Here is a 25,941-nt window from a genome sequence, read left to right as displayed (position 1 = left end):
CTAGCAATACCTCTGCTACTTTTAATTGTTATTCAAAACAATATTTTATAGTGTTTACCAAACACTGAGAAACAATAGAGGTTTAAAATCTTATACATTTTTACTATGTTAAAATTCTTTATAAAAATTTCTCTATGTTTGTTAAAAGATGTTTAATTTGGAAAGTGGCTTTTTATAAATTCTTAATTAGTTTCTAATAACTGTTTTCAAGTATGTTTTATCTTTAAAAGTAAACCTAATGATTGAAAAATGTCTGATAGGGTACGTAATATGGTATTTTTTTCAATATTTTTAGGGGCCAATGGGTAAAGATGGACTTCAAGGCCCAAAGGTAAAACTGTTATAAATATGACTGTGTTGCTCTAATTTGGAATACTAACAACAGGTATATTGTGCCTGTAATAATCACATGATAATGAAGTGATTCCCTTAAAATTACCAACCTCTTACGTTTTATATAGCTTTGTCATGCATGTTCATGACTTCGTACAGTTTAGCTATCAATAAGCATAAGAAAGTTTCCTTAATCAATAAATATGCTCCTCAGGTTGTATAAAATTTCATTTTTGATCCCACCAGAACTCATTTCTAAATTTTGTTTTTCTGGTTTTTGATGTAGATATATTAGAAATAGGATGCTTTTTTCCTATGTTTTGGATTGAACCAATTTAAAGATAAGCCAACCAGATTCCAGTTTATTAACTTCTTCGTATAACAAAAGGTATCACAGGATATATTTTTTCCTGTGTTAGAGAGTAGACTGGAAGATTGTTTATATACAAAAAAATAATAATTAGAAATGTCTTGCTCAGTGTACTTACAGTTCCTATTACAATGCTCAGTGTAGTTAAAAACGATTCTTGTGATGTGCTTTTGGCGTAAAAAAAAGATGTATTTAAATCAGTTTAATAACAGATGAAATAGGTTTACATTTATCTTTGTTTTTTGTCTCCTTGTAACAAAACTGAAGTTGATTAATATACAATATTTATCTCTGAAATTAATGTAAGACACTGCTGGCCAAAATCTTAAGGCCAATGAACAAAAAGAAAAAAATATGCATTTTGCATTGTTAAATTCAACCACTTATTTGAGTAGAGCTTCAAAAGATGAAAATAAGAAAAGGGAAAATAAAAATAAAAAACTTTTTTAGCATTTAATAGGGAAAATGTGAACATTATGAAATTAGCCTAAATACTAGCTGGTCAAAAGTTTAAGACCATACCAAAAAGAAGTCCTAAACAGGGTAGGAAATGCCCAACAAGAGGTCTCAGTAGTGAGTTGCACGGCTGTCATTGAGAATAACTGCAAACATTTGCTTTGGCATGGTCGATATGAGGGTTTGCAGAAGGCTGGCTGGAATGTTATTCCAAATGGTGAAGATGGCTTCACGAAGATCAGACACTGTTTGGAATTAACGTCCCGAACAATTTCAATGGGGTTCAGTTCAGGCGAACACGCTGGATGGTCAAAATGAATCACGTTATTCATCCTGCGGGCATTGTGGATTGCAGCGTTGTCTTGTTGAAAGATCCTGTCATTTCCACACAAGCGAGCGCCTTCAGTCAATAAGGATGCTTTCTCCAACATGCTAATGTATGTAGCCAGCTGCTGTTTGATGCCCTTTATAACCTGATGCTCCATTGTTCCATGGAAGGAGAAAGCACCCCAGATCATGTTAAACCTCCTTCACTGTGTTGTGTAGAAAATGTCTCCGGTGGGATATATTTATCGTGCCAGTAACTTTGGAAGCCATCTGGTCCATCCAGGTTAAATTTTTTTCTCATCAGAGAACTAAACCTTCGTCCACATTTCTACATCTCATGTTTGGTGCCACTCAACAAAGTTTAACAGAGCTGTTTTATGGTGTGGAAGGAGGAATGGCCTTTAAAAACGTTTATGGTTATTAAAGCCTTTCTCTTGTAGATGCCATCTCATTGTTCTTGAGCTGCATTCTGCATCTGTAAGGGCCTTAATCTGGTTCAACAATTGGCTGTTGTCTTTCCAGACAATCCATCGAATCATCCTGCTCAACGCTGGTGAAATTTTCTTGGGTTGACCACTTGAAATTCTCATTCCGTATCCCTCAGGGTCTTTTAAGATATTTACAACAGCAGTTTTACTACGCCCAATCTCACCAGCGATGGCACGTTTAGAGAAACATTGCTTTTACAGCTCGACAATTCTGCCATGTTTAAACTCTGTGAATTTTTTAGTCTTTGCCATGTTTTTACACAATGTAGCACAGGAGATGTCAGTGGGAGACGTTGACCATACTAATGCTTGAACACAAATGACTAAATTTCGTCACTGTTTACCGATTAACGCTTTGTTTCAGTGTGGTCTTAAACTTTTGACCAGCTAGTATTTAGGCTAATTTCATAGTGTTCACATTTTCCCTATTAAATGCTAAAGAGGTTTTTTTTTTTTATTTTCCCTTTTCTTATTTTCATCTTTTGAAGCCGTACTCAAATAAGTGGTTGAGTCTAACAATGCAAAATGTATATTTTTTTCTTTATGTTCATTGGCCTTATGATATTGGCCAGCAATGTATAATCAGGCTAGAAAGTAATTTGGAGGTTTAACTAATTGGTAAGAACACACTTTCATGTAAATAATTGGAATATACTATTCAGGGGTCAGTTGGAAGATGTAGCTAACAGAGAAAAGTGATATAGTAAAGGATGCTAGCAATGATGCAGTCTTTGCAGTACACATAAGGGCTAATGATGTAGAGAAGGGTTGGTCAGAGTAGCTTACCATTCAGTACAAGATATTCAAAGAAAAGGAGTATAATATTTTTATTCTGTCACAAATACCACTCAGATTTAATTGTGGGGAGAAAATTATAAGTAGGTCACCAGGGCTGAATGCTAGCCAGTTTTAATTGTAGAATCAGTTTAATGGTAAAAGAGTTTTTTGTTTTTTTTTGGTATGGATGGCTTGCATTTAAATGTAGTAGGGGCTAGCTTGTTTACAAGGATTATTAACTTAACTTAAGGACAAGTTTAAACCAGAATTGAACAATGAAGAGGCCCAGAATTATGAAGGAAATTTAAAATCTAGAGGGGTATATGGAGTATGAATAAAGTACAAAGGTAGTTTTATTGATAGGTTAAACTGTTATTGTTGTAAAGATAGAAGTATATGGAATAAAATGAATGGCTTTAGTTCACTGCTTAAAAAAGAACATTTTAATATAATGGGAATAACTGAAACCTTGCTAAATATAGACAATTTTCATGATAGAAATATCTTTGAAATACAGAATTATAGGTTGTTTAATAGTAATAGCATACTAAATAGAGGGAAGGAGTGGCTCTGGTTAGAAATTGTGACTGACAGCCTGACCAAGTTGAGATATAAAAGCTAACAGCAGTGAGTTTGAATTTTGAATCCATTTGGGTTTCTGTATGTGGTTATAAAGTAAAAACGCTTTAATTTCAATTTGTTGCAGATCATCAGACAAAAGCAATGAAACTCTAGAGGGAGGTAAAGAATTCAACTATTTAAGGTTATAATTATAAGATATTTTAATTTTTAGCATATAGATTGAAAAATGTGAGAGTAAAATTTCAGGGAGAAAGGTTTTTAGAAGATGTTCAATTTAGGTGTTTTTTCCAACAATTGGTTAGGAAACCCACTAGGAACAAAGCTATTATAGATTTATTGTCAACTTCAAATAAAGTAGTTGATAGTATATGTATTTGGGAATATAAGGGGGCAAATGATGTTTAGTTGCTTATGGAGATAAGGAATAATAAGGTTTTGGTTCCAAGTTTCAAATAATCATATTTTGAAAAGATGAGCCAAAAATTATCTGCCTTGAATTGGATAACAAAGTGAGATGATGATACTGATTACACATAGAAAAATATGTGAAAAATTTCTTAAAAGCTCAAGATTGGTATGTTCCTTATAGACGATAAAGAGTTATTGCAAGTGAAAATGAAACAAGTTGTCTCACAAAGGATATAAAGAAAAGCATTTTAAATATAAGAAGTTTAAATTGACTGCCATGATGAGAGATTTAAAGGACTGTAGAGAAACAAGAGGGTTGGTGAAATGGAAAATAAAAATATATGAAAAGTAAAAGGCTGAAAATTTAAAAATTAAGTTTTGGTTGTTGTAAAACACAAAGCTAAACACTGAGCCATCTCTGTTCTGGCTGCTGATGATATCAAAACCTGATTTTTAGTATTATAAGCCCACTGACCTACCAGTTAACCACAAGTGGGGCATAGAAATTAATAGTAAGGATTTTTTTTCAATTACACAAAGAGTAAGCAAAATATTAGGATGGGAGTAGGGCCTTTGAAGAATGATACAGGAAGGCTAAAACTCAATGACTATAGGATGGCTGGGTTATTAAATTCTACTTTTTATTCAGTGTTTGCTAATGAATTTTAAGCATTGTTTCTCATTTTGAACAATTGGTAGATGGATATAAGGTTGAACAAGATGATCATGTTAATTCTGAACTTTTTAAGAAAAATTTAGTAATTTTAAATAATAATAAAGCTTGTGGGCAAGATAACATTAATTTAAGGATTTTGAAAGAGGTTAGGGATTGGATATGTGATCCACTTGCTGCTGGTTTCTTTCTAAGTTCTTGATAATGGGCATATGCAAAAAGATTGGAAGATGGTTAATATTACTCCTCTTTTCAAGAGAGATGATAAAATTGTCCTAGTATTTATAGACCTATTAGTCTTACATCAGTAGTGGGAAAAGTTTATGAAAGTCAGGTAAAATATGCTTTAAAATCATTTAACAAAGTGTATAATTTTGTTTAACAATCAGAATAGTTTCACTAGTGGAAAATCTTGCCCTACTAATTTTTTGACATTTTTTGAAGATGTTATTGTTTATGTGTTTGAGGGTATGGGTGTGGATTTGGCATATCTTGATTTTCAGGAAGCATTTCACAAGGTGCCACATAAAAGACTCATTAAAGATATTCAGTCAAACTGGATTAATGTCATGAGTGGAGTACATCAGGGATTGGTATAAGAACTTTTGCCTCTTTTATTTACATTATTGGTACATAACAGGCAATGGTGTTGCTGATTGTAAGGAGGTTACTACTGCTTTACAAAAGAATGTAGATTATTTGATGAATTGGGCAAATAAATAGCAGATGGATTTTATTTATAATAAATGCAAGTCAATGCATGTGGGTTAGCATAATTTGAATTATGCATATCACACTGATTAACCTTAACATCAGGAAAAAAAATCTTGATGTTCTGGTTTATGAGTCTCTTAAGCCATCCAAGTAATGTGTTATTGTTTTTGGTAGAACAAAGAGTATTTCAAGTTGTATCTGTAAAAATATTAAATACAAGTTTATACAGGTTAAAATATCATTGTATAGGCCATTGGGAAGAGTTCAAACAAAGGCTACTAGGATGATATCTGAAATTAAAAGTTGTCATTCAAGAATAGGTTAAAACCTCCCAACATATTATATTTTGAAAAAAGAAGAGTTAAAATGGATGTGATTGTGTTGTTTAAGGTTTTTAAGGGAAATTATAGTACTGATGCAACTTGTTTTTTTCATACTTAAGGATGAAAATGGTCAGACTAGGGGACATATAAATATTTGCAGAGTAGGAGGAATCTTCATCTAAACTTTATTTTTCTAATAGTGTGATTAGCTTTTGTAATCAGCTGCCATCAATTGTGGTAGATGCAATTAATTTAAGAGAGTTTAAGGAAAGGTTGGTAAAAGCTGGTTTTGAATTTTTTTATGTTTAATTTAGTCAGTAGTAGATGGGTCAAAAGGTCGCATGATCATTAATGTTATATGCCACACACATGTATCTTTAAAATAATTGGAGGTTAGATGTAGCATGATTGCAGTTATTTCTTTAATTTATTTTCTTTCAGTGCTTTAAGCTTAATTCAGCAAACCTTAAGAGCTTATTCTAGTTTTCAGTCAATCTCAAAGTATTTAACTTATATAGCCAGCAAATTTGCTTTGAATATATTTGTTTTAAAATATCCAATGATTAAACCATGGACTGTAGGGAGAGAAAGGGGAACGAGGGTTCATGGGTGCTCCCGGACTACTTGGCATGACTGGGGTACCAGGATCACGAGGCCTACCAGGAATTCCTGTGAGCAGCAAGAGTTAATTGACAAGCATTTCTCTTATGTGTGTCTTGTCACTCTAAATCTTAAAACTAACATTGTTCCCAATTTGTTCTGAAAAACTTAAGTATCTCATTTTCACATTGGTCCTCGAGTTTGGTGGGATTTGTTTCATCCATGGCTACTTGTAACTGCTAATCAATCACCTTTTAACAGTTGTTCTGTTAAACTAACATTTTCTTTATATCTCTAATCTGCAGGAGAGATGTTAATTCCTATATAAACATTAATAAATATAATCTTCTTAGTTATTGGTTCTCATACCTTTATCTGTTTCTATACCCTTCAACCATGTTTACTAACCAGCAGCTGAGTTACATACTGAAGCTCACAGAGCTATAACAATCATAATTTATTCTACTGTTTCACTGTCAATCTTATCACAATTGGTAGTAGCTTGATTGAAGTGTGATTTAGCTCTATTTTCTGTTATTTAGCATTTTTATTTAAAAACCAATAATATTCCTGATTTTCCGTTTCTAACTGCTTTTTCATGTTGATTATTTTCCATATGTTTTTTTCTAATTCCAAGAATATATATGTTCACCAGTGAGAATGCCTATCTGTCTACAAAAAACAAGGTGACAATTTGAAACACTGTAATTTGATTGTTGTTTGTGAAACATTTCTGTGGATAAAATATGATGCTGATAGTTATCAGAGCTGCATTAAATAGGAAGTTTTTTATATATATTTTTTTCCAATAGACTAATCTTCTGTTGAAGTCATTGTTACATTTTTAAATTCACCTGTATATTATAATTTATGCAGTTTCCCAAGTTATTAAAGCAAAATATGGATTCCTTTCCAAGATCAATTATGCAACACGTCAAATCAGTTTAGATTGCTGTATTGATGTATACTTCTTAAAAACTTTTGGAAACCTGTTAAACCTTATTAGTTTTACATTTCCCATCCTTTGAACTACAATATAAGATAAATAAATTTCTTGTTTGTTGCTTTCAAGATAAAGACATTTGATTACATCATAATTCTTTTAAAGTATACTTAGTGCTATGAGTATCCAAGCATTTTCTTTAGTGGACAGATGTATTCTTTGTAAATGTATAATGTTTTAAAAACTAATATTGGTATTTTGTTCAGTATTTCATAGTTTTCTTTCTTGCTTTTTGATAAAGGAGATATAAAGTAGGAACTTAAAATACATTTAAATGAGTAAGTTTAAATTGACACTTTTTAGCATTCTTGTAACTTAAGTTAAAGGTAGAGTCATCTTACATAAGACTTTTAATACATATACGTTTTAAATTTGTTTTATCTAATGCTTGGTATTAAGCAATTGCTTATATATCATTAAATAAAAAAAAAACACGATTTAAAGATCTTATTCCATTCAGAAAATTTATATCCTCAGTGGTAACCATCTATTCAGTCAGTTGAATGTTGAGATAAAAATCTTAGTTCTTCCAGAACATTGATACAATAATTGTTAACCAGTTTCCAAGTCACTTATATCTATTGAAGTTTAAATTAATTAACAATTGAATGTAGTTATCTGCATTATATATATATATATATATATTGTTTTTAAAACATTACAGAGAGTATTACAGCTGCAGTATTTTAATTTTTTCACAATATTTATATTTCCTTGCCTGGAATTTCAGGCTGAGACCTCTTACATATCAGGCAAATGCTCTACCAATTGAACTAAAGGATCAGAACCTTAGTGCTTGCTAGTAAGGCATTTTTTAACCACTCAGTCTAATACAAGGCTGTAAGCTGGTCATGGAAGATGACTTTATATGCTGATAAGAATTACCTAGAATTTATTTAATTTGTTTTGTTTTGTTTTAATTTAGGATATAATGACTCAATGCTTCAAATATGATAAGTTATTGGAAAATGATAATTAATATGTGCATTTTGTGTATTAGTTGATATAATCACAAATTAACAAGAACTATCTCTTTGTAATAAATTAGGGAGAAAAAGGTGACAAAGGTGACCAAGGATTAACTACAATGTTAGATGGTAATAAGCTCCCAACTGGATTTATAGAAGGCCCACCTGGACCTCCTGGACCACCTGGACCTGCTGGACCACAGGGGAGGAAAGTTAGTAATCATGTTTGCATACTTTTGAAAAAAGAAGTTTTATGATGTAGGCTATTCATAGAATATTAGCTTGTTCCAAAATATTTACTAAGACACAGAATAAAATATGTATTTATGGCCATAATAGAACAACAGAAAATAGTTGCATTGCACGTCAATATGGCTGTTATTCTAGAAAATATAGGTTAAGTTATACATATAATATTTATTGTTGAAAGAAAATGTAGGTAACATATAAACCTGTCAGTTTGCTTCATTTGTTGTCATCAGTAAGTAATCTTTCTTTCTTGTGCTAAATGTATCCAATTAAAGAACTAAACACAATTTGATGGAAAATGGAACCTAAAATCTTGTTAAACTGATTCTTTGGTTTGTCAGCTAAAACACCAGTGCTTCAACAAATATGCATACAACTTGCCATTTGTACTGTTGTGATGTATAATAAAATATTATATGAACCAAACAGTTATGGAGTTAGATTGTTTTGAAATGAAATGCTGTGATAAAATGAACTATCTATTTTTTTTTTATTTTTTTTTTTTTGTAATTAACATTAAGCTGCATGACATCACAGGTATTAAAACCCGGTTTCTAGCACTGTAAGTCTGTAGACATACAACTGTGCCACTGGGAAATGGGAGGCTATCCATTTTTAATGGTAAATTAATAACATATTTCATATTGTGTTGTTCTTTTTCATCTCTAATACATGTTTGTTATACAATTATTCTCTCTGCCTGCCTTGTAGGGAGATTCTGGAATTCCAGGACCTCAAGGTGATCATGGAGAGAAAGGAGACAAAGGAGAAAGAGGCAGAAGAGGCAAGAGAGTAAGAAATGTTTCAATATACCATTATTTTATTCCATTGATTATAATATATTATAAAACGTATAATTAATAACAATTATATTATAAGCTTTTCTTATGCTATTTTGCAGGTAAATTTTAAGAATAATTTGTAGTATTTTTGATTAAAATGATTTTCATCATATTTACTATTAGTGGCAGTTATATACCACTATAAGTATTGCAAACCATTTTTGCATTTAAGAAATACTAGTAACATAAAGTTAAGCCAGCTTTGTTCACAAAATTAATTTAGTATAATTTATTTTTCATATAAATAGACATATTACTTTCACTGGTAAGTAAACTGTTTTTATAACCAGGATGTCACAAGATTACCCATTTTAATATAAGTTTGAAGTTTATTATTTTTAACATTTCTAGGTTTAATATACACATATTAAGTACATAATAGTTCTAGTATTGTATAACTTCTTATTAAACAACAAAATGGCTGGTTGAAAAGTCATGTACTGTTTTGAGCTTGTTTTCTCAATGTGACTTGCTGCTTTCACAATTGCTGTTTACCTAAAGTGTATTTAACATGTATGTCAAATGTCAACCTTGAACAGTAACACTAATGCAACATCAACTTATTGATTTCTTATGCTTCTCCTATTCTGTGTTGTGTTTTTGTGCTAATTTTTCTGTTTTCTCACATACTTCTTAAAATGATTTAATTTTTACTGCCTCCAGTATCATTTTGACCTAATTACTAAATATTAAAGTATCCAAAACGTTTTATAGAACCATAGCATAAAAAATGAAAACCAACTTCCATGTTCCCACCACCTCTACCATATATAAACATGGTGGTTTTAAGCTGTTGCTTTTAGGAGATTTTGAGAACAGTATATCACTCAGGTAAGAATAACTTTCTGTGTTTTATAGAGTATAGTCACTAAAAATAATACAATAAGAAAAAGGATTTTGGGGTAATTAGAGTGGTTTAAACAAAATGTAAAAATAATCCTTACATCAAACTTATCACAATAAGGTCATTTGTTGAGAACTGTGAAATTTTCTTCTAGTTCAGTATGTGATTTTATTTCAACCTACTATTTGTTTAATTCTTTGAATAAAAACATGTTTCGTTTTGTGATGATGTTACCATTTTAATGTCACTTTTGTATGTTCCAGATTACTTTCTAGTGCTTCTCAATGTGGATTCCTGTACATGGTGAGGGGATCTCTCAAAGAAGGTTCTGTACTTTCAGTTTACCTCCTCTGGGATCTAAACTTCCACCCATGTGTTTCCTATGCATGGCAAGCTGTGAATGGGAGGAGAGAATCTTGGTGGTTGAGAGGTCCAACTTAACTCACCACTTTGGCCTTGAATTCCTGCAGACAGGCAGCCTTTGGGTGGCCCATCTCAGGGTCAGCTGAATATCACTGTTGGACATTCTTAATGGGTGTTGTGGACAATGTGTCTGATTTTGGTGTTTGGGTATAGTGCTTACAAAACCCTGGCATTGCTGCAGTATCCTTGTATGTAGTGCATCCCCTCATAGGACACCATGGTAGGTAAGGTCAATGGGCACCAAAATATTCCTTCTATATCATGGATCCCCCAAATAAAAATAAAATAGTAAAAAAAAACAGATCATAGGTAAACAACTACATCTTGAAGATTATGAACAGCAATCTTCAACTTCTTCAACAACTGTACCTCATATTCTGCAATTACATTCTTTATCAGACAAATCTTTAGGGAAAATGTCTCCCTTTTTAATTCAGAAGGGAATATAGGAGCTTGCTGGCTTTCCAAAGTCAGTCAAAAAGCAACGTTCTGGGGACATCTTGGTGGAAACATCCACTCTGAAACATAGTGAACTTCTCTTGCATTCAAAGGCCATTGGGGATATACCCTCTGGGGTTACTCCTCATGCTACTTTGAATATATCATGAGGAGTTATCGTTGAGAGGGATTTGAAGAACATCCCTGAGTTAGAGACCCTAGTTGGTTTCTCCACCCAAAGAGTTTCTACAATGATTAATATCTCCACTCACAAAGATGGAATTATAATGCCAACCCATGCCCTAATTTTGACATTTATATCACCACATCCACGTGCCACCATCAAGGCAGGTTATCTAAATTGCAAAGTACAGCCATATATTACAAACCCTCTCAAATGTTTCCAATGTCAGCAGTTCGGTCACTCAAAAACATCACATCGTAGTTCCTTCACGTGTGCTCTTTGTGATGGCAAGGACTATGGTGCCAATGAGTGTGAAATGGACCCTCATTCTATTAATTGTAGTGTAGTGACTCTCACCCATCTTACTTTCATTCATGCCCTAGGTGGGTGGAAGAAAAACAGGTACAGCATTTGAAAATGGTTCACATTTCTTATCTGAGGCTTGAAAGTTACTGTCTACCACTTCATTTCAGACATATGCTGCTGCACTCCATTCCATTGCTACAGTGGAAGTGCAGACAGGTCTCTCCATTCCTCTGAAAGAATAATTTTCAAACCACATGAAAAGTCTTTTGCTTTCCATGGTTAAGAAAGTTGAAAAGGCAGTGTCAACACCCATCTCTGTCTTTACCATTCCATCATCAGATCCCTGGATCTACTTTCTTTGGTTCTGGGCTTTGGCATTTCCTCAGGTCCATCTTCTCCTTCAGCTTTGAAGTGCAGAGTGATTATTCTTTCACACTCTCAGTTGCTGGAATCTTCTTCTAATCACAGAGACCTGCCCACTTGAGCCAGGGCAGGATCAATGGATGTCAATAGACCTCCTTCTAATAAGGAGAATAAAGTGAAGAGGCATGGTTAAAAACAGAAGGGCTCTCTGCCCAATTCTCCTCCACATAGATAAGAAAAATGGCCAAATTGATAGTGGAACTTTCAAGGTTTCCATTCTTATTTAGATAGTATCAAGGTGCTGAGTGATTTCTATCATCCCGTGTGTCTTTCCTTACAGGAAACATTTCTGAAACCATCCAATACAGTCAACTTTTAACAGTTTTCTTTGTACAGAAATGACAGGTTGTGTGATGGATGCTTGGAGGAGTGGCACTGTTGGTCAATCAACATGTGCCTGCCCTTTCTTTGCCATTCGACACACCCTTGAAGGATTAACCATCTCTTTTTCCTTGGGTTGTATCATCACTGTTTCTTCTCTCTACCTGTCTCCTGGAAAGATCTATGACCAATCAGACCCTGTTGCTCTTATTGAACAGTTGCCATCTCCCTTTTTAATCATAGGGGACTTTAATGGACCTAATCCCCTCTCAGGAGGTGCTGATATCGATGTGAGGGGTTGCTCCATGGAGCATATGCTCTTGGATCACAACCTTTCTCTCTTCAGTACTGGTGTTTATACTTACTTTCATGCACCTATTCAGTCTTTTATTGCTAATGATCTCTCAGTCTGCTCCCCTTCACTTTTCTCTCACTTCATGGAGGGTTGACAGTAATCCATGGGGCAGTGATAATTTTCCTATTATTTTAAGAAAGACTATCTGTGGTCAATGCCACTCAAACTTCATGCCCTGGTGGAAGTTTGACAAAGCCAACTGACCCTCTTTCACTGCTCTTTCAGAACTTGATCCTGGTGTCATTTGTAAGCCATCAATAAATGACTGTTTGGCAGCAGTGGCTGACTGTATTATTCAGGCAGCTGCTCAATGTATTCCTAAAATCATGGTATTCTCGTCCACGATGGAATCGTGCTTGCTACATGGCATGGAAGGCTCAAAAACGTGCCTAGGATACCTTTTATAGGTATTCCACTCTTTTGAACTTTGGCACTTTCCTGTTCTTTCCTACACGAACTTGGAATCTCTCAGGGCTATGTCTTGAGTGCCACACTTTTCAAGGTAAAGGTTAATGCCATTACTGGACAACTTCCTCCTGCAATTGCAAATGGACTCTATGTTGATGACTTCTACATCTCAGTCAGTCATTGAGCATGAGGTTTATTGAGCAGCAACAACAAACAGCCCTTAATCACTTTCTGAAGCAGACCACAGAAAACGGTTTTAACTTTTCTATCTCTAAAACTGTTTGCATGCACTTTTTCTGCCAACAGGGTATTCACTCTGGTCCTGAACTCTGTGTTGGTGAAGTTGTGCTTCCCGTGTTCCCTGGGGCTTATCTTTGAGTGTAAGCTGGCCTTTATACCACACACCAAGCAGCTACAAGTCAAGTGTACAAGAGCACTGAACATCCTCCATGTCCTCTCTTCCATCTCTTTGGGAATAAATTGATGTTTTTTTTTATAAAGATCTATCATTCCCTCATTCAATCAAAACTAGTTTATGGGTCTCTGGTCTATGGCTGTGCCAGTACCTCAGTATTGAAGATGCTGGATCATGTTCATCATCAGGGGCTTCAGCTTTGCACAGAGGCTTTCTGCACTTCCCCAGTCCAGAGTTTGTACACAGAGTCTCATGAACCTCCTCTACATCTTTGCCATTTGCAACTGTCTTTACTGTATGTTTAAAAAATTTCAATCTCTACCACAACATCCCACTTGGGGTTGTGTTTTCCATCCTTAGTTGGCCGTGCTTTTCCAGAATAGACGATCTGTCATTGTTCCTTTTGGCCTTCATGTACAGGCAGAGTTGGATGACATTGCTGTATCCACTGGTCAGCCCATCCCACCATGGCTTATTACCATCCCCAAGTGTGACCTTTCTTTGAGTCATCTGAAAAAGGGAGATACTCCCAATTGGAAATACTGTCTTTCACTTGCCAAACATCTTTTGAACTATCTTTCCATTCCTATTTGTACAGATGGTTTGAAATCAGGTGACTCTGTGGGCTGTACCATGGTTTGTTGTGGTTTGGTGGTTGCACATAGAATCCTCTCTACAGTTTCTGTGTTCACTGCTAAATTGTATGACATTTCTCTTGCCCTGGATCACATAGAAGCTAAGCAGTACTCGAATTGTACTACTTATGCCTACTTGCTTAGCTCTCTACTGGCCCTGGAATTGCTTCATGTCAGTTCTCACCATTTCTTGACTATATTCAAAACTGACTGTCCCATTTATCTTTAACATCTACTTCTATCCAGTTCTTCTGAATACCAGGCCATGTTGGTATTTGTAGGAATGAGCTTCCTGACACTGCAACTAAGTTTGTCTGGTCTGATGCTATCCTTGCCTTTCCTGTTCCATACATGGAAATTGGCCCTGTATTCAAGGCTTGGCTCTGTGCCAGTTGGCAGTCGACTAGAAGTGAGCAACATGATAACAAGCTTTTCCAGATAAAACCCTCTATTGGACTTTGGCTGTCTTGTTTCCATAAAGATCAGAAGGAGGAAGTTGTCCTGACTAGAGTATGCATTGATCATAGATTTTTAACTCAATGTGTAATCTGTGTGACACTACATATTACTGTCATGCCGTCGTTACTACTCTGAACAACAGCACCATTTTAGACATGTTTTGTCCACAGATTTACCCCTGATGCTGGACAGTGTCATTGGTTATTGTGACACTGTTCACCTTACAAATGTTTTTTTAATTTTCTGAGGGCCATTGGCCTTTTTAATGCTATTTAAGTTTTTAGGTCAAAAATTGGACTTTGTTTTGTTTTAACATGATTTCTTTTTACAAATTTGAATAACTATACTTTCTTTTTAATTTTTTCTCTGTCATTTGGTGCAAATAACCTAGTTGCTTTACAACTATATCTGTAGTTGCTTTGCACCACAAAATGCCAAACAACCAATCAGCTACTTTCTAGTTTATCTACTGTCATGCTGTTTTGAACTGTGTATATCATAATAAAATATATGTATAATTCAAACTCTGTTTTTGGTTTATGTGTGTGTTCAGTGAATATTATTGTGATATTATTCACAAGAATATTCATAAGAATATTTTCAAAGACAAATATAATTTCAATACATTCAGTATATAATATACCTCAAAATAGCCACAACATATGATAATATGATAAATTTAGAATAGAGCAAGATGATGAATATTTCACCAAAATTCACATGGTTGTTGAAATATAGATCAACTGTGAATTATGTTTATGAGTAAGCCAGACTTTTCATGATCATTTCTTCCTGTTTACTATGCTGGTAAACTGTTTGAATTTATGTGTAATATTGGTGTCTAGTGAAATACATACAGAAAAAAATTGATGTTAAATTTTGGGTAATAATTTAAGTATCTGAAGTTAGTCTTTTTGCTTCCATTAGCTCAGCAGTATGTCTGAAGGCTTATTACAGTAAAAATTGGGTTTCATTGCCCACAGCAAGCAGGAAGAACACAAGTAGATCATTGTGTAACTTTGCATTTGACAAAAATAACAAAACATATTCTTTTATGAAAAAAGCTACAAGTAGCATGATTCATATAATTTTAAATTTGTTTATAATTTAAATTTAACAATCGGTTGTTATTTTTTTGCCACAAAATCAATAATAGAAGAAAATTAAAACATCTGAAAACAAGATGTAATTTCTTAAATGTCTGGATTCAATCAAATTTATTTTAATGTAATGTTAATCTCTTTAAGAATAATTAATTTCTAGAAATTTTACCTATTTAATGAACAAAGCATTTATTAATTCTTGAACTTGTAAGAGTTGAAAATTATGATAATTCATAGGTAACTTAAACTGTAAAAAAACTGTTTATCCTTCAAATTATTTTTCTACACTACTTTACATCATTGCAGAACAATATATTTAAGAGTAACGCTAGTATACACTCCAAACATCACTAGAATAGTATTTTATAAAATTAGAATACTTTAGAAATTATCAGTGTGAAACACATGATAAGAAATTAATCAGTTAATACTTCATCAGTATTTATAATACTTAACTGATCTTAAGCAATTTAAAGTTTCACATATAAAAACAGAAGATAAATTATTGAACATTTTGCTTTCAGTATAAATACGTTAAGTTTATTTAAACTTTTTTTGTAATTTTAAATGAATTTGCAACAAGAGTTTAGTATATGGAATTTTCATAAATTATTAATTTTAGTCCAATATTATGTAAAGTATATTTTTCATCATTAAAAGAATAATGAATCTCTGTATTAATTTACACATTTTATCAATACACATCTCCAATTTAAAACTAAACAAACGTTCTCTACAAACTCTTTATTGTGGTTTTCTATAGACAGTTTGCTATCTTTAAAAGTGGCAACCATGTATCTTGCACCTAACCATCAGAAGGTTGCTAAAAATGTTCTTAAATAATACCATTCTAAAATAATTACCATATAATATTTCAAAGTTATATTTATTAAATGCTTTGTTTATTTATGTGTTACTAACACAAGTGGAAATTTTTTTTATTATTTCAATCCCTTAATTACATACTTAACCTCAGGAACAAAAGCTTTTCCTGATGTTTACTTGAACTTAACCAGCATGTCAACTCAGATAGGCCATTAACCACTAACCCTGACTAACTTCCTAAGGCCAAGTAAGTACCATATTCAACTTTTTATCACATTTAGCAACTATTCAGAGTAAATTTGAATATAATTACAAAACTGTAAAGTAATAAACATTTCTCACTAAAAAAAACTTCTTAACACCTAAACTTAGTGTGAATATAATATATTGATAATTTCAGAAATAAATATGGGGAAAACTATTTAGTATCAAATTTCATATCTAACAGAACTTAATGTTAGAATTAAGCACATATAAGATGCTGCTCCTTTAGAGTATAAAATATTAACAAAATTAAACATTTATGTTGGCAAAAGTTTGAGAAAGGTATGAAAATATAAAAGGTGTGTATGCACATTGATTATATAATAAAGTGATTATTATTTTATGTTTTTAATTAGTTCATAAAAGTAATTTTATTCTTTAGCTGAGGATTTTATTTTTTACTGGATAATCAGGGCAAGCGAGGAAGACATGGAAAATTTGCTGGTCGTGGAAAACCTGGTCATATTGGACTAAAAGGAGAAATAGGATCACCAGGAGAAAAGGGAGAAAAAGGAGATATTGGATTTCCTGGCCTTTCGGTGAGAAGTCATGACGCTTATAAGATTTTTTAATGTATGTCTTTGGATAAAATGTTTAAAGTAATTGAATATATAAACATATACAACTTTTTTATGTTTGACAAATATATCATGATTTGTGCATATCACTACCAGTTTCTTCTATTTGTAAAGTCTCAAATAATTAATAACCTAAGCTCTTTTTTACTGATTTCCTCCAGATAAATATTTACAAAGAAAAAGTAAACTGGAAATTAATACCAAATAAAATAAATTGTATAGATATAGTTCAATTTACTAATAGTTTATTTTCTAGGGAAGGGTTGGATCCCCAGGTTTACCAGGTATTAATGGAAAAATTGGTGCTCCAGGAGTCCGGGGACCTCATGGCCCATCAGTAAATATATAGATGAGTTAATTATAGTAAAGAAATACATTCATTTTTATGTATACATCAGTCAAATATTTAAATATCACATTTTATTACTTTTCATTTGTTTTTAGCATAAAGTTATATCTTTCTAAGAATATAGACATAACACATTGACACTTGATAACAATAATGTTCCACCAAATTAGTGAATGTAGTAAGTATGGTATGATTTTGGGTAAGAATAATATATACTAAACAAAGTAAAAAAAGAAGTAAAGGTTAGAAATAAATTAAATGTGAAAGCATATGTTAGAACTATAAATTGAATTAGTTGGGAATTATCTTTTATGATGCATGAAATATATAGTGTGGTGAGTTTTAAGAGTCATTACATTTGTAAATTAATAGTGTTGCTTAGCTTTAGTTTATAGAGTAAGACCTTGGTAGCTTTATTTTGATTACTCACAATGGTTAAACAAATTTTCCTTAATCAACATATAGCACCTTAAGTATCATTTTTGCTGTGGACCAAGATGAAAAGACATTTAGTTTGAAAGTATACAAAATATCTGTAATTAGCAAATGCTGCATATCATACTCTCTATAGTAAATATTTCACATGCACAAAAGTTCTAAATTCTTTGATCTAATCTGGAACATCCTAAATTTTTGGTTGAAATAATGTGCTTAATTTTACCTGAGGTTTAACATTTTGTAAAATGTCTCACCAAGCACATATTTACTGTTTTATGTGATAGTTTTGTTTATTTTTACATTTGTAACTGTCACATGGAGTAGAGATATCTCTACATTTAAATGCCTATTTTGTTATTGGTCAGCTATAGAAAGAATGTGTTTTATGATTGCAGTTTTAGCACTTTCAAACAGATTCTTTCGAATTTCTAAGGAGAATTTTGAAGGAGTCAAAATGTGTTGTGTAAGTCTAGGCCCATTTTAAACATTTTTCCTTGTGATCAAATAATCACCATGATGCTTATTTTTCTTGTCAGTATATGTATTAAAACACACATGAGTTTGTTGATATACCACTTAATTTTCAGCAAGGAAATGTAATGCCAAATGTTAAAGAAAGGAAGTTTGAAAGCATTTCTCTAACTATTTTGTTCATACTCTAAATTAAAAGCAAATTATTTCCATTTGTTTTGTTAAAAGTTTAAAGTAAGAGAAACATAGAAGAAACTTGTTAATGTATAATTAAAAAGAAAAGCAATCTTTATAATGTACAATAGGATCTGTTATATTTTCTCTGTAAGAAACTTATCTGAAGGCATTTATGTCTAGTAATAAAGTTAATGTTTTTCATTTTGATGCATTTGAATACTAGACAAATGAACTGAATCATTTGTAATGTTACAGGTTATATACTTTTTGTTAATTTTTTTTTCAATTTGTAATCTGTATAATTCATAATTAAAATCATAAAACAGCTTGTAATAGATGTAGGTAGGAACCAAAAATGAAACATGTAATTTTAGATTTTTAACATATCTTTGTTTAGCTGTTATAGTAAAAATATACAAAACTTAAATGAGGTGTATCCTTAGTCATGAACAGTTCTGATAATTTTTAGAATGCTTCAGTTGCTGTCAGGGAACTGAAAAAATTTCATAAACCAAGATGTTTCACTTCTTCAGTAAGCTTTGGTAAAGAAATGAAATATCATACTTTATGATTTCTTTTTGGTTATCCAAGAGAAGATGAAGTGTCTCCAGAAGCACAGAAAAATATTTGCGTTCTTCATCAAATATATTTAGTCCTGATTATTATGATAAAATTTAGAAATAGTCCTCTGTTTAACATCCTAAAACATTCTCTTTATATGTAGGGCAAACCAGGGTCCAAGGGTGATAAAGGAAATCAGGGAGAGATGGGTCCACCAGGCTTATTAGGACCCCCTGGATTACCAGGACCTCCAGTGAGTGATTTTAGAAATTAGAATTCAGATATTGTTTCATAAAGGGCTCATTTAATATGTGTATATATGTTTTTTTTTGGTACAAGCAGTGAAAGTGGTAACTGTAGCTTGCTCTTCAATTGCTAAAAAGATAAAATTACACTACATGCAGCTGTCCAGCTAATTAAGAATTCATTCTGTTTTAAACCAAATGCTCTCAGATATGCATAATATTGGTTTTCACTCTTCCATGACCACCATTTAAATAGTTATTTACATTCTTTAATAAACCATAACTTTATTTAAAAAAACGTGAAACAGAAGATCTTGTAATAGTTTGGACACTTCCATTCATTATTTTCCATTCTGTGAAAAAGAGTTTTCCACAGAAAGTAGATTGAGAACATACTTTTCATAAGGAGAAAAAGCCTGAAACATTAGGTGAGGAATGAAAGTAATGTTCCAGGTTTTAGTTGAAAACTTGGGCACACTTAAAAAAGATAAACTAAATGGATAGGATAGTTCTCAGATAGGCAAAACTTAAATTGTTATATCTTTAAAACAGCAAAGAAATTACATAAATATAATTAGTCTTATGGGAAAATATACATACTCTTTATTTAGTTTTCTGAAACAGTACTACTTCCTCTCCCCATAACTACCTTGACCTTCATTTGCCCTTAAGTCATTGGTAAATATTTTAAAAGTGCACCAGTCTTTTGTACTGCTGTATTTTTTGCATGACTGCAGAAACAAGTGCTGATCATGTGACCATTTTCCACTATTTCCAGTGTGCTCCCCGTAATAGTGCAGACAGTGTTCTCTACCCTTGCAGCACTTACTTTCTCAGTTGGCATTTTCATGTATAGAAGTGTGTTTTATATTTTTCATGTGACTATACAGTTTTAGATTTTGCTTGATCAGTAATTAATATCAGTTTCTTTCAAGTTCAAATTTCTAAATAGGAAAGTACATATGTACTTACTTGATAAGAAGAAGGTTATCACCATTACGTTATGTGTTTTATGCACAATATAGCACAAAATTTGTTATGCAAAGCACTTCCACTAGATGTTTCCTACCAAGGTGGACTACACTTGATATAATCCATTGTATATCAAGAGGCTTCTCCAGATATTTTTGCCTGTGTGGACCTCACTTGGCTATCTTGATATCAATTCAAGGTGCTTCTCCTAGATGTTTTGACCAAGTGAATTGCACTTGTTGATTTTACAAACTTAAACAAGGGTTTTCCATGTTGTTTTTGTTCTTGAACTGCATCTGGCATAATACATCATATTCAAAGATGCTTCCCTTGGATCTTTTCTGCCTGGACGGACCTCACTTGGCTTATTCATATGTTGTCCTTGCTATGTATTCTTTTCATTTCCACATGCATGTTTCTTATTTTAATTGTGGTACACCTCTCGATTTCCACTAGTTTAAAGTGTAAAAACCATGCCCACATCCCTCACTGACTAGTATACTCCACAAACCTGTGCTTCAGAACCTCCAAGCAGTGCCTACTTCCTACAAGAACTCCACAACCCATGTGGCAAACCAATCAACTATAAAAGACCAAGAAACCGGACTATGCCTACATCTGAAACAGAACTACAAGAGTGAACCATTCAAACAACAACAACAAAAAGGGGGAAAAAAAAAAAAGATACTCAGGCCCATGTGCCAATTCAACCCCAAACCATTGAAGTATCACAGCAAACCAGTAACCTGCCTGAACTTACACCCTTTCATCCCAGATACACATTCTGTCCCTCCTCTTCAAACTCACCCAGTGCTCTCAATATCAACACCACTGCCAACCACAATATATCTGATGAACTCTTCCTCTTTTTCTGCTTACATACCAGTGATACTGAAGATTCCACACTGTAAAAATCTATTTGTATTCAAACCCTAGTAAATTCCTAACAAATATCTAAAGATTAGAGACTCTACAAAGCATTAAATAACCCTCAGCACCAGCCTTCACTTTGTCTCTCCAACTTGCTTCAGCTTGCTAGCTGGGCAATGGTAATGGATTGATGCCTTACAAGCAAAAGGGAGTTTTCTCAAGGTACTCCCATTTTCCCCCACATCATATCCTTGACATAGGATTTATAGATCCCAGCTGGCCTTAAGGACCTTATGTCCAGTATTGGCCATTTATTAGTATTAGCTCCTTTGCTAATCTGCTTACTAATCCCATCAAACATTTTGCTCATTCAGTTTGTCTGCAGTTTGCCCCCTATTACAAATCAAACCCACATCATCCCTTATCCACGAATGAGACAAAGACAGATTGCTTAATATTTGAACAATTTGATGATTAATTAGTTCTCCTGAATTAATTAATTTCACATCAAAATAACTGCCAGAGAAAGAGGGAAAGAGTTTACCAATGCATAGAGGACAAATGAAGGTCAAATTAGCCATGGTTTATTAGTGGTAAGTACCTTTTGGAAATACCTTTTCAGCATTAGCAAATGTTGACTCTCAGTTTTAAGAATATATTTTAACTTCCCATTTTTTGAAACTAATCGCTTATATAGCAAAATCGTGTTATTTCTACATAGTTTTATTTTTTAGTGATATTCTGGTTGTATTTTATGGTGTTAGGGCAGGCCTGGAGAGAAGGGTAACAAAGGAAGTTGGGTAAGTATACTGAAGGTAAAGAGATTTGAATGTTTGTTTGTGTTAAAATAGGTGGAACTATTTTTCCATGATGTATCATTGCGTAAATGAATTCTGACACAATATACTTACACGCACATTATATTTATTTATAGTCTAATTTAAAATCTATTTTCTTTCAAGTTAAACAGAGTAACACAATTCGTTCTAGCAATTTAGTGTTATTTTTACTTTCATCTCTCTTTTGTTAGGTCCACCCTATGTTTCAGCAGTAAGTCTGGGGGCTTATATTGTTAAAAATTGTATCAATACCCATAAGAGGCAGAGCACAGTTATCCTACTGTGTAGCTATGTGCTTAAACAACAGATGTTCTTGACATAAATTTTATTTTATTTTGAATAATTAAGATTATTACTATTCTTTCAATTACATTATCTATCACTTTCTACTTCTTTACTTGTTCTCAAAAATATATGTAAATTTTCCAGTGAATTCTCACAGGATTTGTCATAGTTTATACCTTTTTAATTTTGCTAAAAATCTTTTCATTATTTTTAGAATTATTTTGTTATTTTGAGTATATTTACAGATTTGTATGTGTATATATGTGTTTAAAAATGTGTATTACCTGATTGGATTCAAAAATTCAGTTTCTCTTAGGTTTTGTGATAAATAAGATACTCTAGTAATTCCACAATTGTAGAAACACACAGTTACCTGATTTCTACAACAGCTAGAAATTTCACATGAATGCAGACAAAGGAAAATTACTATTTCTCAAAAAAGAATACTATTCATAAACGAAAAACTGAGTGATAAATGCTCGTGTTTGATGTTGAAGGTTGAAATATGAAATAAGAAGTGAAAGCAATTAAAAGAGCTATTGAAAATAAGCTTAAGATGAAGCAATTTGATCAGCAGTTTTTCAAGGTAGGAGCTTAAATGTTAAAAACATGAACACCAGTTTAATTTGATGCTCTCAAGTTTGAAACATATAAGCCTACTCTGGAGACAGCGAGTAATATGCCACCTCACCAAAACTTCTGTAATGATACATTCTGCAGCTAACTAATCATAAAACTGGATTACAAGAATTTAGAATTATTGCTGCTATATGTGACTGTCATAACATAATCCTCTCCACACAGAATAAAGTGGGATATAATACAACTATGAAACAGTAGTTTAGTTCCTTGCCTTAACCTGCTGTAGCAAGTATTATAATTAGCTAATACCTTGATCAAACATATCACTATTTAGAAAAATCTAAATGTTTTGAAGATACAGAATATACACTATGAGAGAATAGGGAAAGTAATATTAACAAGCTACAACCCTCTTCTTTCACACTTTAGGCTTGTCTTCAAGCCAACTTTATCACCAATTTAGAAATTACAATACATCTGAGGAGGTTGCATGAAACTCACTATCTTTAGTCAAACAGTAAATGTTCTCAGTGTCAATAACTGCCACCTAAAGCCATAACATATAATCAAAGAAATTAAAACTTTTTTAAATCAAAAGTCAACATTAATACAAAATTATTCTTTAATATTACACAAGATATACAATGGTTGCTTCATCATTATTCCTCAGCTCAGCAGCTTAGAAAACTATTGTTTTTTGGTTATTTTTTTCAATTTATGGCCCCTGTTGCCTGGCTTGTCCATGACTGTAAAAGCTGCTAACTATTATTTTTAAAACTAAGACATATAATTTATCAGTGCTTGAGCTTTATTGCTTTTGCACATGTATGTGTGTGACAAGAAGAGAAGCAGCGTATCTTTGAACTAAGTTAAACTCTAACCTTCTGTCATAGAACAGAAGAGGAAATCGATTTTTCTGAGTGTGAAAATATCTCTCAGTTTAAATGAAACAAAAATACTCCTATTACTTAGCTTTGCTTATTTCCCTGCTTACAGTAAAAAAAAACTAAATTCCAATTTTCCCAATACAACTTTCAATTGTACAAGAAATACAGCTACATAAATAGTAAATATTCTGTTATTACTTCACACTATATTATTATTGTATTTTCTTTCTTCATATTTTATGTTATTTTTGTCCACATCATAGGTGTTTCACTTGACTTGCCAGTTCTCACAAATTTTAGGAATGTTCACCATACACAAGTTTCACATATTTATATGGATATAACACAGCAAAATCTTTATTGCCTGAGCACGTTTTAAAGGTGGATCTTTCTTTCTCAGAAGGTTACCTCCAAAGAAAAAAATGCCATTTTTGAAAACAATGGGTTATAGGGTTTTTATCATTTTCTATCAAAACTTCTTGAAAATAGTGGGCCCTTGTGAAGATTTAAATGTGTTCTCTCTTAATAGTTCTTGGAATTACTGAAAGCATTATTAATGTTTGTAGTAATATTTTGTACTGATTTAGTACATTTCATAAACATTTTTTTTATTGTCTCATGGGCCCCTTAGGAGATATCCCTACCCTCTCAATGGGCTTGTACACTACAGAGGAGTAAGATATTTAGTATTTGCATACTACAATATATATTATAGACATGTTTATTTCCAGAATAATGTGAAAGATTATAACAATCCAAACTACTTTGCCAATTATACACAAACACATACAAACATTTATATATATATATACACACACACATACATATATATATATATACATATGTATATACAAGCATAAAAGACCTTAATGCAAAGTAATAGTGCAATACAGTTCTGAGTATATTGAACATAAACATATAAAGCAAATTTAGACATAGAATACACTTATATTTTAGTTACAGGTGTAAAGTGTGCATTTTACTAATGCTATGAATGAAAGAAAAATTTCAGAAACCAGAAAAGCAGTAATTTAATCACATATATTTTTACACCTTGTCACTGTAAATTACATATCAATATTTTGTTAATCATGTATTTAAAGCAAACTTATGCTTGTATTTTATTGTAATCATTTGATTTGTTATCTAAGATATGATAGAAAGAAGCAATATAAATATCTACTTGGTCCTTATTTTGAATTATTCTTACTTGTAATTTATTCATAGACATCTGAAGGATTCCAGATCAGTTTGAAATTTTTAGGGTTAAACTATATGCAACTCAAATCCTCAGGTAGTTGGTGAACAGTGCAAAATTCTCAAAATATGCCACTGGCAGTCTACTTTGAATTCCTGAAACAATTGTTTTAATTGAAAATGTGATAATTATTGATATCATGTATTGAACAATCTAGATTGTGAAATTACTTTAGATTCTTTGTAACACATAGCTTTCGATGGAAAATATGACAGTTATTGCTCATGATACCCACTGAAAACCTATATGAAGTTATAGAAATATTTGCATATCAGGAAAAATACAATGTGTGTCACCTTAGTACAAATGTTTGTACATGGTTTGAATAAAATAACTATTGTCAGGCACACAGCAGCTAAGTTATGTCTTATTGAGATCCAATGATATCCAAAAGATAACTTCAAAAGTATCTAAAAATGCTGGTTTTGGAAATGTTATACAAAGAATAAATGAAACATAGAGCACAAAAGAAGGAAATACAAACCCAAGTGAACAAATATCTACATAAAAAGAGGGAGAAGTAATCTATATATGTCCACACATGTCAAGGACAAAAGAATTCTATATATATATATCCATAAAGAACAAAAACTCAAGGAATTCTGATTTACTGCCAAAATTCAGAAAAAATGTAAAAGTACAGTATATCAAAATCAAAATGGTGTATACATCACAGACTATTCAAAACAACATTTATATGGGAGAAACACCTAACTAATTCCAAATCATACAATTATCTGGGGCAGGTCCAAAATTATACAAGTTTTTAGCCATAGACAAATGCAAGCTTTATTGATACAAATTTTTCTTTACACATTTGGTTTTCCATAATGTTTTACTACATGCATAGACCTGCATGAAAATTTAGATAAATTACGTGAATATATATATATATATATATATGTATATAACT

General features: G+C 32.3%; 1 protein-coding gene across 18 annotated transcripts in view; it reads left to right on the top strand.

Moving 5' to 3' along the window:
* Positions 1-25,941, top strand: part of LOC143246310 (uncharacterized) — a 219,730-nt gene that overhangs the window by 162,365 nt on the left and 31,424 nt on the right. For 11 of the 18 annotated variants that reach the window (XR_013025909.1, XR_013025910.1, XR_013025911.1 and 8 more), the window contains 8 exons: positions 296-331; positions 6,033-6,122; positions 8,103-8,234; positions 8,983-9,063; positions 16,930-17,055; positions 17,351-17,431; positions 19,254-19,343; positions 21,942-21,992. Coding sequence is in view for 15 of the 18 variants with exons in the window: in XM_076492811.1 (XP_076348926.1) it covers positions 296-331; positions 6,033-6,122; positions 8,103-8,234; positions 8,983-9,063; positions 16,930-17,055; positions 17,351-17,431; positions 19,254-19,343; positions 21,942-21,992 (687 nt within the window). In the remaining 3 variants the exon portion in view is untranslated. The remainder of the gene's footprint in view (positions 1-295; positions 332-6,032; positions 6,123-8,102; positions 8,235-8,982; positions 9,064-16,929; positions 17,056-17,350; positions 17,432-19,253; positions 19,344-21,941; positions 21,993-25,941) is intronic. The other 7 variants (XM_076492809.1, XM_076492808.1, XM_076492819.1 and 4 more) reach the window with 4 other exon arrangements.

This window comes from Tachypleus tridentatus, chromosome 3 (assembly GCF_004210375.1).
Source record: "Tachypleus tridentatus isolate NWPU-2018 chromosome 3, ASM421037v1, whole genome shotgun sequence".
In the NCBI taxonomy this organism is placed as follows: domain Eukaryota; kingdom Metazoa; phylum Arthropoda; class Merostomata; order Xiphosura; family Limulidae; genus Tachypleus; species Tachypleus tridentatus.
The sequence above is the reverse complement of the archived record's forward strand: the minus strand, read 5'-3'. Positions and strand labels throughout refer to the sequence as shown.